This window comes from Montipora foliosa, chromosome 11, assembly GCF_036669935.1.
Source record: "Montipora foliosa isolate CH-2021 chromosome 11, ASM3666993v2, whole genome shotgun sequence".
In the NCBI taxonomy this organism is placed as follows: domain Eukaryota; kingdom Metazoa; phylum Cnidaria; class Anthozoa; order Scleractinia; family Acroporidae; genus Montipora; species Montipora foliosa.
This window is the reverse complement of record NC_090879.1, coordinates 42474125-42486624: the sequence shown is the minus strand read 5'-3', so window position 1 is coordinate 42486624 and position 12500 is coordinate 42474125. Positions and strand designations below refer to the sequence as shown.

Below are 12500 nucleotides of genomic sequence, written 5' to 3'. Positions count from 1 at the left end.
CCTGACGTATTTTTTTCTTCTGGATACGGCTACCGTTCATACCGATCCGGTGAATCCGGCATATAAATCCTCAACATTTTGAATCCGCCCTCCAGAGTGCAAATTTTTGAATCCGCTATGTATGCGTAAACGTCACAAGATCGAGCCCAGTTCTTTACCCTGAGTATTCAAGACAGTCCGAGCAAAGAAAAAAAATGCGGATTCAAAAGTATCTGGATACGTGTGGACAGGCATATTCGATTTGATTCCGGATATGTGTGGGAGTGGAAATTTTTGTATTCAGAAAGAAAAAGTTGCGGATTCAAAAATATTCGGATACTTGTCGACGGGGCCTTACACTTCGTTTAAATAACCAACCCAAAGAGTTCTTCTGAGAGAGAGTTCTTCTTCTGAAGACTATCTTGAGAACCATTTATTGGGCGCATTTACTACGAAAAGTATGAAGATCGAGCCAGTTGTACAAGGAAAAGAGTTCTTCTGTTTTCTTCCTTCTCTTCTTTCTTTATTTTTATATATATTCTTCTTTTTTTGCGTGTTTTGAGTGACAACCCCTTTTTGTAGAAGCTCGTGCATCAGCAGATCCGTGCAGATAAAATAATCCTAGTTTCCAACGCTGTTTTGGCTTCTCAAGATTTTCAGGTAATATCATTGATGATGACTACCGGTGGGCATTTGCAACCTTGTGAGACCAAGTGGTATTTTGTTGAAAATGAAAATAAGAAAATTGTTATTGATAACTCCGCTAACCGTTCTCCAAAGAGGGATGGCAAAGAGCTTGGTGATGTTCTGAACCGTGATTTCCCCTTCAAGAAGTGACAAGAAAGACGAGCGATTGAAGGTAATCTGAGAGAAACGCGATTCATAATTAAAACAAAAACTGATTTGATTTGATAGTTGTTTTTTGGTTGATTCGGGGCCCGAAAGCAGCATTTTTAGAGTATGGTCAGTATGCCGTTTGTTGCAAACACAAATATCCAGAAATATTTGCAGATTCCAATAAGACTGAATCTATGCTGGCTGATGTTCGAAGTTATCCGCTCGGTTTCACTTGTGTACTCAGACGATTAAGTGCCATGATTGTGCCAGCGACAAACGGCAGCATTCTTTCTGTCATGAAAACTTAACTTATTTCTCTGTTGTGTAGTTTTGTGACAACTACCCAGCATTGCAGTTCTAGTGGTTAAGAATTGAGTTAAAAATAATAAAACAAAACTGATTTCACGTTGCCAAAATCATGGTTTTTATCATATAAATTGAGACTAGGAGTTTCGTCTCTTTCTTACTGTTTGCAGAGTTCATATAGCTGGACTCGTTAAGAAACTCTGGAAACTACAAAAGCGAGGAAAGTGAGGCAGCGCTTCATGCTAACTTGACAGTGATCACGCAAAATATTTTGTCCTCAGTTCACAACAGAGTTTTGACAAAATAAATTAATCGAAACTTTATGACTGGTTGTCTTTTAGAAAAAGGCTGTGGTTTATGCATGAATGGTAAGGGCCAAAACAGCGAACAAAAAACATGAAGCAAAGAAACTTGTCGAGTTTCACAACCATCTTCATACATTAACTAAGCTGTTTGTTGATCGCCATCTTGGATAATCAGTTGTGCTTTAATATGAACTCGAACAAAAGCAAATCGTAAAGCAACTGACCCCTTTTCTGATACGTCTTCGTGTTTACTAACTTCTTTAGAAGATAACCACTGCAGATGAACCCATGTGTAGCACAAAAGTTTCAAGATTTTATTTTCTTCCCAGATTGATGAAATGCTAATAATTTAACAAAGAAACCATGGTTGTAGATGTTGATATGTCCTATTTCTCATTAAAGTTCTTATTTGCCTGCCAAATACAAACATTTTAATTTTTTGGATACCAAATAAAAGCTTTTTCAAATTATGGGCTTTAAAATTGTCTTGAAAAATTGTAGCCTTTAAAAGTAGGGCTTCCCAGACAAATTTCAGTCTATAGCTTCTTATATCGGCGAGATTAATTGTTAGAAGCAAAAATTTTGCTCTAATATTGCCCAGGCGTTTTTCAGTAATTAACCAAAAGTTATTTCAGAGAATATCATTTTTTGAAAGCTTCATTCAAAAAACAAATATGGTGAATCGCTACTTTAAGTTGGTTGGTTCAGTTTGCACTTCTTACGTAGCGTTACTACGAGAAAATGTTCCTCAGTATGACCTAGCTTTACACTTATTCGGTTTTCGTAGATACGTCCAGAGGGTGGCCGTCTTACAAAAAGGCCGGTGGAAAGAAAGAAAAAAATTGCGAACACTAGTAAAGGTCTGAGATGACAAGGCTCTTCACTAGAAATCTGGTTAACTGGATGCAAGAGTTGAATCATTCGCTTTTCTGGTTTCGATTCCAAGGAAGGAAGATAAAATATTATGCCTTAACTGACCACTCTCCATGCATCGGCTTTTTCCATGGACAATGAAACTAATATTAAAGATACAGTAGCTTCAAGTTTAGCTGGTAGTCCCGCAGTAAGGGACTTAAACTAGAGTTGTCCTCAGTGAGTTCAAGAAAAGGGCCCTAAATACTCCGCCACGTTAACTCCACATAATCACCTATAGAGTTTGGAAGAACGTTTAATTTTGGCCTCTGTCTTTTCGTTGCGATTTCTTCGATAAAACTTCATAGATTACCTTCCTAATGGCTTTAACTCTCCACACACAGACCAAAGGATTGAGGGAAGAATTGAAAAATGCCGCTGTTTCAGACCAGCTGTAAAAATTGTAACTGTCAATGTTGCCGAAGAGGAATTGATGGGTAAGGGTGACAACTAGAACAGGAAGATTAAACAGTACATAAACTGCCACGATGGACGCAACATTTATTGCCAGCTTGATTTGCATCTGTCGCATTGCGGACGTGGACGTGGGGTGGTGTTTTTTAATTTGTCTTTGGTGGCGAATTACTGTTTTCAGGATTGTGATTTGGATGATAACAGTAGTTACGAGGAAAAAGGACCACATTACCAGATGAATACCTCGAAAAACGTCATTCTGCGCCCATTGCAAAAATGTGAACAGTACGTTTATCAACCAAATGAACAAAACCGTTTTCAAAACTCGCCGAGGACGGACAATTGCAGAGTATCTTAGGTGATATTTTAAGGCTATGAGTCTTTCACAGCTTACAGCACTCAATGTCGTGAATGACACTCCGTAGTAAACGTAAAATCCCGACGAGTAAAGCATTCTCACCGAGCAGGGAACGAAGCCGTGCGCGTTTTCGAGCAGTCTGTAGGCCACATAGCTTGGTTGAACTAGGATGCCAACTTGGAGGTCCGAGATCGCCAGGCAAGCAAGAAGTATATTGCAAGGCGATTGAACGGATTTCCTTTTCAAAATGATCAATACTATGAGCAGATTCGCCATGACAGCGAAAGGCGACAACACGGCATTTAAGACACCTGTGACGAGATTAGTTTCGGTTCGTTGATGGAATACGTCGAATTTAGCATCAGGGAGATGGAAGCACTGACCGTCATCACCTGGTCCATGATTCGCTGGCGAAGTTGTGATGCTCAAATTGTAGGAAAGAACGGTAGTTGAAGACTTCATTTTCCACGGTGTCTCGAAACTTGTGCTTCTCCTACGGTAACTTTGAACATAATAAACCGGAGGCGCGTGATCAAGTATTGAAATACCACTTGCGCCTCTTTCTTAAACACTTCAATACTGAAAGTATTTACTAATGGAATATGTTCGTAAAAACGTCAATAACGTCTTTGTTGATTGTAGCCTATATGTCATGTAATTTGAAAATGTATTTCAAACAGGACAGACATGATGGAGCAGAACTAACTAGAATCTGCAGCTGATCGAGCACTACTTGGGTCAGGAATGTGGGTCCCCGCTGTTTAGGTAAAAAAAATTACCTAAATCTCAGTGGGAGTTGTAACAAGACCCACACTAAAAAGGCAAAGCGAGAGACAAAGGGACAGAGAGGTGATAATCTCGACACATTTGTTGGGCCGACTTCGTCATAAAGTCTCAAATTATTTTAAATTAATTTTGAGTGACGTGTCAAAATAGACCACAGGTACAATAAATCAATTTGAAATATTTTCTAAAACACGGTATACAACGGCCAGCATCATGCAATTAAAAAATCGAAAATTAATTCTCTATTCTCTTTATTTCAAATTAATTTAAACAGGCAAATTATACCTTAACTTTCAGGCTACTGAGATGCAACTTGTTTTGTCTGGCATATAATTTTCTCAACAGCAACGGTGAATTGGTTCTTTTCTGATTTTAAAGCAAACCATTTTTAAGTTTTATACTTATGGAACTCGATAACTGAGGCCGAAATAAAACTCAACAGCTATTACACCTTCGAGTATGTGCTTCCCTAATTCTCCGGTTAAACATGAAACGTTCAACGGTGATGTATTGGTGTATTTGTTAATTTAAACACAGGCAAATTATTTCTTTACTTTCAGGCTACCGAGATGCAACTTGTTTTGCCTGGCATACACTTTTCTCAAAAGCAACGGTGAATTGGTTCTTTTCTGATTTTAAAGCAAACCATTTTTACGTTTTATACTTATGGAACTCGACAATTGAGGAATAAAACTCAAGAGCTATTACATCTTTGAATATGTGCTTCCCTAATTCTCCGGTTAAACAAGAAACGTTAGTGATGTATTGGTGTGTTTGTTAATTTAAGCACAGGCAAATTATTTCTTAACTTTAAGGTTACTGAGATGCAACTTGTTTTGCCTGGCATACACTTTTCTCAAAACCAAATGTGAATTGGTTCTTTTCTGATTTTAAAGCAAACCATTTTTACGTTTTATACTTATGGAACTCGACAATTGAGGAATAAAACTCAAGAGCTATTACATCTTTGAATATGTGCTTCCCTAATTCTCCGGTTAAACAAGAAACGTTAGTGATGTATTGGTGTGTTTGTTAATTTAAGCACAGGCAAATTATTTCTTAACTTTAAGGTTACTGAGATGCAACTTGTTTTGCCTGGCATGAATATGCCTGCATGCACTCTTTTTAATGAACAAAACAAAGGACCAAGCCTCCTGAGTATTATCACATGATCTGTATTGGGAAAACAAAATGTACAAGCCGAAAAGGTCTATTGAGGAATAAAACTCAACAGCTATTACCCCTTTGAATATGTGCTTCTCTAATTCTCCGGTTAAACATGAAACGTTAGTGATGTAATGGTGTATTTGTTAATTTAAACACAGGCAAATTATTTCTTAACTTTAAGGTTACTGAGATGCAACTTGTTTTGCCCGGCATACATTTTTCTCAAAAGCAACGGTGAATTGGTTCTTTTCTGATTTTAAAGCAAACCATTTCTACGTTTTATACTTATGGAACTCGACAATTGAGGAATAAACTCAGCAGCTATTACATCTTCGAATATGTGCTTCCATAATTTTCCGGTTAAACATGAAACGTTAGTGATGTATTGGTGTGTTTGTTAATTTAAGCACATGCAAATTATTTCTTAACTTTAAGGTTACTGAGATGCAACTTGTTTTGCCTGGCATACACTTTTCTCAAAAGCAACGGTGAATTGGTTCTTTTCTGATTTTAAAGCAAACCATTTTTACGTTTTATACTTATGGAACTCGACAATAGACCTTTTCGGCTTGTACATTTTGTTTTCCCAATACAGATCATGTGATAATACTCAGGAGGTTTGGTCTTTTGTTTTGTTCATTAAAATCAGGGCATGCAAGCATGAATATGCCTGCATGCACTCTTTTTAATGAACAAAACAAAGGACCAAGCCTCCTGAGTATTATCACATGATCTGTATTGGGAAAACAAAATGTACAAGCCGAAAAGGTCTATTGAGGAATAAAACTCAACAGCTATTACCCCTTTGAATATGTGCTTCCCTAATTCTCCGGTTAAACATGAAACGTTAGTGATGTAATGGTGTATTTGTTAATTTAAACACAGAAAAATTATTTCTTAACTTTAAGGTTACTGAGATGCAACTTGTTTTGCCTGGCATACATTTTTCTCAAAAGCAACGGTGAATTGGTTCTTTTCTGATTTTAAAGCAAACCATTTCTACGTTTTATACTTATGGAACTCGACAAATTGAGGAATAAACTCAGCAGCTATTACATCTTCGAATATGTGCTTCCATAATTTTCCGGTTAAACATGAAACGTTAGTGATGTATTGGTGTGTTTGTTAATTTAAGCACATGCAAATTATTTCTTAACTTTAAGGTTACTGAGATGCAACTTGTTTTGCCTGGCATACACTTTTCTCAAAAGCAACGGTGAATTGGTTCTTTTCTGATTTTAAAGCAAACCATTTTTACGTTTTATACTTATGGAACTCGACAATAGACCTTTTCGGCTTGTACATTTTGTTTTCCCAATACAGATCATGTGATAATACTCAGGAGGTTTGGTCTTTTGTTTTGTTCATTAAAATGAGGGCATGCAAGCATGAATATGCCTGCATGCACTCTTTTTAATGAACAAAACAAAGGACCAAGCCTCCTGAGTATTATCACATGATCTGTGTTGGGAAAACAAAATGTACAAGCCGAAAAGGTCTATTGAGGAATAAAACTCAACAGCTATTACCCCTTTGAATATGTGCTTCCCTAATTCTCCGGTTAAACATGAAACGTTAGTGATGTAATGGTGTATTTGTTAATTTAAACACAGGCAAATTATTTCTTAACTTTAAGGTTACTGAGATGCAACTTGTTTTGCCTGGCATACATTTTTCTCAAAAGCAACGGTGAATTGGTTCTTTTCTGATTTTAAAGCAAACCATTTCTACGTTTTATACTTATGGAACTCGACAAATTGAGGAATAAACTCAGCAGCTATTACATCTTCGAATATGTGCTTCCATAATTTTCCGGTTAAACATGAAACGTTAGTGATGTATTGGTGTGTTTGTTAATTTAAGCGCATGCAAATTATTTCTTAACTTTAAGGTTACTGAGATGCAACTTGTTTTGCCTGGCATACACTTTTCTCAAAAGCAACGGTGAATTGGTTCTTTTCTGATTTTAAAGCAAACCATTTCTACGTTTTATACTTTTGGCACTCGACAATTGAGGAATAAAACTCAACAGCTATTACACCTTCGAATATGTGCTTCCCTAATTCTCCGGTTAAACATGAAACGTTAGTGATGTAATGGTGTATTTGTTAATTTAAACACAGGCAAATTATTTCTTTACTTTCAGGCTACCGAGATGCAACTTGTTTTGCCTGACATACACGTTTCTGAACAGCAAAGATGAACTGGCTCTTTTCTCATTTTAAGGCAAACCATTCTTAACCCAGTTAATACTTATGGAACTCGATAACTGAGGAATAAAACTCAACAGCTATTACACCTTCGAACATGTGCTTCCCTAATTCTCCGGTTAAGCATGAAACGTTAGTGATTTGTTGGTGTATTTGTTAATTTAAATACAGGCAAATTATTTCTTAACTTTCAGGCTACCGAGATGCAACTTCTTTTGCATGGCATACACTTTTCTCAACAGCAACGGTGAATTGGTTCTTTTCTGATTTTAAAGCAAACCATTTTTAAGTTTTATATTTATGGATCTTGATAACTAAGGAACTGAGAAATTTAGAATGTCCAATTGCAGCTGCTTCGTACACGTTTTTACCAGAATTTCGGACGGCGGGTGTAATCTTCAGGTCGCAGGTCGCAGGTCACAGGTTGCAGATAATTGTTTCACCAATACAGAAAGTATCCCAAACATTCTTAAAAGCTAACCCTAGGCCTAATTCGGCCTAAATAAAAGTTTTTAGGCCTAAGGTTAGCTTTTGAGAATGTTTAGGATATTTTCTGTATTGGTGAAACAATGACCTGCAACCTGTGACCTTCGACCTTCGACCTTCGACATGCAGATTAGACCCGCCGAATTTCGGAACGTGATCACCATTTTCCCGCAAAAAATTACCGACTTGAAGGCGACAAATCTCGCTTCCAAAGAGCTGAAAAAACTTTCCTTCGGCAAATTGGCTAACATTTCGACCAACCAGTTGATTTGAAAGGCTGTACCATTTTTCCCCGGGGGAGAGAAGTGGTTCCGTGTCCCAGCACTAACTGCCACTGTCGATGCGCGCTAACGAACTGAAATAGATTTGTGTTCCCCACAAAATTCATCACGCCCCTAAATATGGACATTCAATAAAAATTAACTACTTTTTTCTGCTTGACGTAAGTTCACAGTACAATCTGATCGATCCTGAACGCCTTAACTCTTTTCTGAATACGAAACACCTTTTGTGTTATGTTTGATAGCCTTTGTTGACGGATGTCTACCCTGTCAGGAGACGTCCAGCCGAGAATTCCTGAGTCGGCTTAAGCTCCTTAATTCTCTGCGCTGATTGGTTGCACTTGATGTCATTATTACGCAATAATCACTCATGCGGTTTTTATCAAAATGGCAGCAAGCTGTTTTGTCGAGGTGGAAGACGAAGAAATTAATTGTTTAAAAAAAAGGCGTATTCTTCAAATAATCACCCATGTAATTATACTTAAAATGTATTTACAATCGGCGGAGCTGAACTGTAAGTGATAGCGACAAAGAATGTAAATATTTTCCTGTTGGCATGAAATGCACGGGTACCGCTATGGCATTGAATTAGTCTATTGTTATTTAGATATAGAAGGTTTGTCAGGATGTAATAATGTTTTCCTCTCAGCTATCGAACTTTCAAATTTTAGCCGTTCGAAAACATAACAGACCTCGCGAAATCCTTGTCTGACCTCAAAGAGGAGTTACGTTCTGGCTTTTCTTCGCTGAAGAGGGAATTAGCAGACGAAAACAACTTGGCAATCAAGAAGTTAAAGTCAGCAGCTTCACCGGCGCCTAAATTTAAACAGAAAGGGAACGAAAAGCAATTCGAAGTTAATTCACAAGTGCTTGATAACGTTCAGTCGGCCTCCTTGATCCTTACAGCTACACCGCCTCGGGTAAATAAAGCCCTCGAAGAATTAAAAGAAGGAGAGAAGAAGCTTGCCCACAGGAACAAGCTCATCCTTATTACGGATTCTGCCGAAGAAGGTTGGGAAGTAGTTAACGAATATCAACGCAGAGATCTTGCCGACGACAGCGATGACGACAAAAGAATAAGGCAGGCTGAAACAAGAGCCTCTCAGAAACGAAGGCGCGCTCAATCCCAAAAGAAGAGACCGAATTTCTCTCAAGGATCGTCATTTCCACGGTTTTCGGTGCTCCGCGAGCCAGTTCTCCCGTCCTTCTTCTGCAAACCTCAGTTTTTCCTACAGGGTTACAGAATTCGTACACTGGCAGCTGGCCCAAAGCATCTCCTGACTTGCGAGGGGGTTCCTGCTTCGCGTGTGGAAAGTTTGGTCATTTTCGCAGTCAGTGCCCCGTCCTGAACGACCAGTCTTCAGCAAATCAGCCTAACAAGCGCGTGTGATGGCCTGTGAGCCCTGTCAATCCCTACAGAACAGAGATAAGTTATCAAATTATATTTCCGAACATTATAATTTAGACTTTTACGAATATGAACAGGGTGTTCGTTGTAATATTGTTGTGCCGGATAGATTGAGGAACCATATACAGTTTTGGCGTTCGATTGGTTCTAGTCAGTTTATTTTAGATGTCATGAACGAAGGGTATCGTATTCCTTTTCATTCAACGCCTCCACCTAGTTTTTCGAGGGACAACAACTCTGCCCTAGCTCATCCGAGCTTTGTTGAGGAGGCTATATCTGAGTTGCTTCTTACTTATCGGGTTTTCGAAACGGACGTTATTCCTCGTAATGTTAATCCCTTGTCCGTTTCTGTCCAATCCTCAGGGAAGAAGCGTTTGATTTTGGATCTCAGATTCATTAATAAGCATTTATGGAAACAGAGTATTAAGTTTGAAGATCTTAGGGTTGCTCTGATTTATTTAGAAAAGGGTCATTTCATGTTTTCCTTTGACATTAAGAGTGGGTATCATCATGTCCCAATTTTTCCTCCTCACCAGTCCTTCCTGGGGTTCTCCTGGTTTTACAAGGGTAAGACTAGATACTTTTGTTTCCAGGTCCTTCCCTTTGGGCTCTCCTCAGCCCCTTATATTTTCACCAAGCTTTTCAGGCCTCTCGTCTCCTCTTGGAGGCAGCAAGGCATCCATATTGTAGTTTACCTCGATGACGGTTTTGGGGTAGCCGCTTCGTTTCGGGCTGCCTTGGATCATAGCACTAAGGTAAAGTCAGACCTGGTGTACTCTGGATTTGTTCCTAATTCGGTAAAATCTATTTGGGTCCCCACTCTTGTTATTGATTGGCTGGGTTTCACCATCGATCTCTTCCAGGGTTTGCTCTTTATCCCAGGGAAGAAAATCAAGCGTGTTTTGTCCGACATTAATTCTATTTTGGAAGCTAATTGTTCCTCTTGTTCTCTGTCCTTGCAGGCAGGATCAATTCGTTTAGCTTAGCTGTTGGTAACGCCACCACCTCATGACAATATTTCTTCGTATGTCCATCGTCCTCCAGTCCAGCTGGGATTCCAAATTCCCTCTGCCCCCCTCTGTTAGGGAGGAACTTTTCTTTTGGAAAGAAAATGTGCCGGGGGAGTTATTAAGGGTCGCGACGGTGTCATTTGTCACCTCCCTTGGTCCCCTGACGAGGCAGGCCGTAGTTCAACCTGGCGCAAGCTTCAGGCGGTCCATGTTTGCCTTTCTAGCTTTTCTAAAATATTATCTGGTTGCGCAGTCCAATGGTTTACTGATAACCGTAATATTCCATCTATCATTCGCAGCGGTAGCATGAAGCATGATCTTCACCACCTCGCCTTGTCTATCTTTAAAATAGTCCTCAGGAATAGCATCGATTTGCAAGTAGATTGGATCCCCAGATCCTTCAATGATCACGCCGATGCGATCAGTAGGATTATTGATTTTGATGATTGGGGTGTGTCCCTTGAATTTTTCAATCACATTGATCACATTTGGGGTCCCCATACTGTAGACTGCTCTGCGAATTTTTATAAGCGCAAGTTAACCAAGTTTTATTCCCGTTATTGGACACCCAGGGCGACGACGCTTTTTGTCAAGACTGGGGAAAGGAGAATAATTGGTTAGTACCCCCGGTGTTCCTTGCTCCCCGGGTAATTAGGCATCTTGTAGAGTGCAAAGCTGAGGGAACCTTGATCGTTCCCAAGTGGGTTTCATCTCCATTTTGGCCCATGCTTTTCGGTCCTCGGTCCCTTTACAATCCTTATGTTAAGTGTGCGATTATCTTCACAGATTTTTCTGGGATTTTTGTCAGGGGCTCCACTGACTCTATTTTAGATGGGCTTAAATTCAAATCCCACGTTCTAGCCGTCCGTCTGTCGGCTCGTTAAATCATGATATGCAATCTTATGATATGATATTCTTTAGTCATTATCCGCTATATTTAGCTCTCTTTGTCATATTCCATATTTCATTGTATCGTTCTGTATTAAACGCTTTAGCTATCATGTTCACAGTTAGTGGCCTGTCTCGTTCCCTGTTTATGTGCCTCGATGGCAATTATTTCTGTTTAGAGTTTTTCGGTTTACCTCGCGTGAGGTCACGTGTGCCTCGGTGGCCGCGTATGTGCATAGTCTCGGTGACTACTACTGTTCGCTATGGGTGGCGTTTCCCATGTTCTGTGTCACCCCACCCCTCCGTATCATAATCCTTTGTTTTCCTCGCGGATGCCTATCATGTATTCTCTCCCTTTGTTTTTCCCCAGACGTCTTTTCCAGCCCTATGTGGACCGAGCTCACTCATGTACAGGACCCTAATCTACGCCGTTTAGCTGACAAGTTACCCGAAGTTGTCCTTGGTTCCAGAGCAGTTAATACTACACTCACCTATCTCAACGGCTTTAAACGATGGCGCTCCTGGGCCTCCAAGTTTCCCGAAATTACTGTGCTATCAGCTACGCCCGCCTATGTTGCCTTGTACTTGCTTGGTGTCCTTCAAGCGTCCACTTCTCCATCCCCGGTCCAGTCAGCCTTGTACAGCATCCGCTGGGCGCACGATATTGCTGGTTTAGAGTCTCCAACTAGTCATACACTCCCACAGAAAGTCTTAGAGTCAGCCAGGCGGAGGCTGTCCCACCAGACATCCAAAAAATTGCCTATCACAGGGGAGATTTTGCTCATGTTTTTCCAGAGCCTTTACGGGTCATTGGTGGACACAAGGTTCATGGCAATGGCTCTCCTTTCCTTCGCAGGGTTCCTGAGATTTGATGAATTATCCAATCTGAAGCTTAAAGTTGTAGTTTCCCATGCCACATACTTTGAACTGTTTATCGAAGATAGTTAGACTGATCAATATCGTGAAGGCGCCGTCGTTCCAATTGTTAAAACTGCTACCGACCTTTGTCCCTGGGCTAATCTTCTGAAGTATTTGTCTCAGGCACAGCTCTCTTTGCCTACATCTGCCAACGGCGGCGATGGTTTTCTTTTTGGTAATATTCAAACCAAGTCCGGAAGGCAGTTTATCCGCTCAGCTTCTAAACTCTCTTACT

At 39.8% G+C, this 12500-nt stretch overlaps 2 protein-coding genes and 1 pseudogene across 2 annotated transcripts; 2 read left to right on the top strand and 1 right to left on the bottom strand.

Annotated features, from left to right (window-relative positions):
• LOC137974927 (cyclin-dependent kinase 20-like) overlaps positions 1 to 8414 on the top strand; it is a 22506-nt pseudogene extending 14092 nt beyond the window's left edge.
• LOC137974922 (melanocyte-stimulating hormone receptor-like) lies at positions 1350 to 5661 on the bottom strand. The gene has a single exon (XM_068821932.1). The coding sequence runs from the start codon at positions 3571 to 3573 to the stop codon at positions 2596 to 2598; it is 978 nt and encodes a 325-aa protein (XP_068678033.1). The 5' UTR covers positions 3574 to 5661; the 3' UTR covers positions 1350 to 2595.
• Positions 8415 to 11734: 3320 nt separating the features above from the next.
• Positions 11735 to 12295, top strand: LOC137977150 (uncharacterized). Its single transcript, XM_068824426.1, has one exon. It carries the CDS (start codon positions 11735 to 11737, stop codon positions 12293 to 12295), a length of 561 nt encoding a protein of 186 aa, XP_068680527.1.
• The last annotated feature ends 205 nt before the right edge of the window (positions 12296 to 12500 follow it).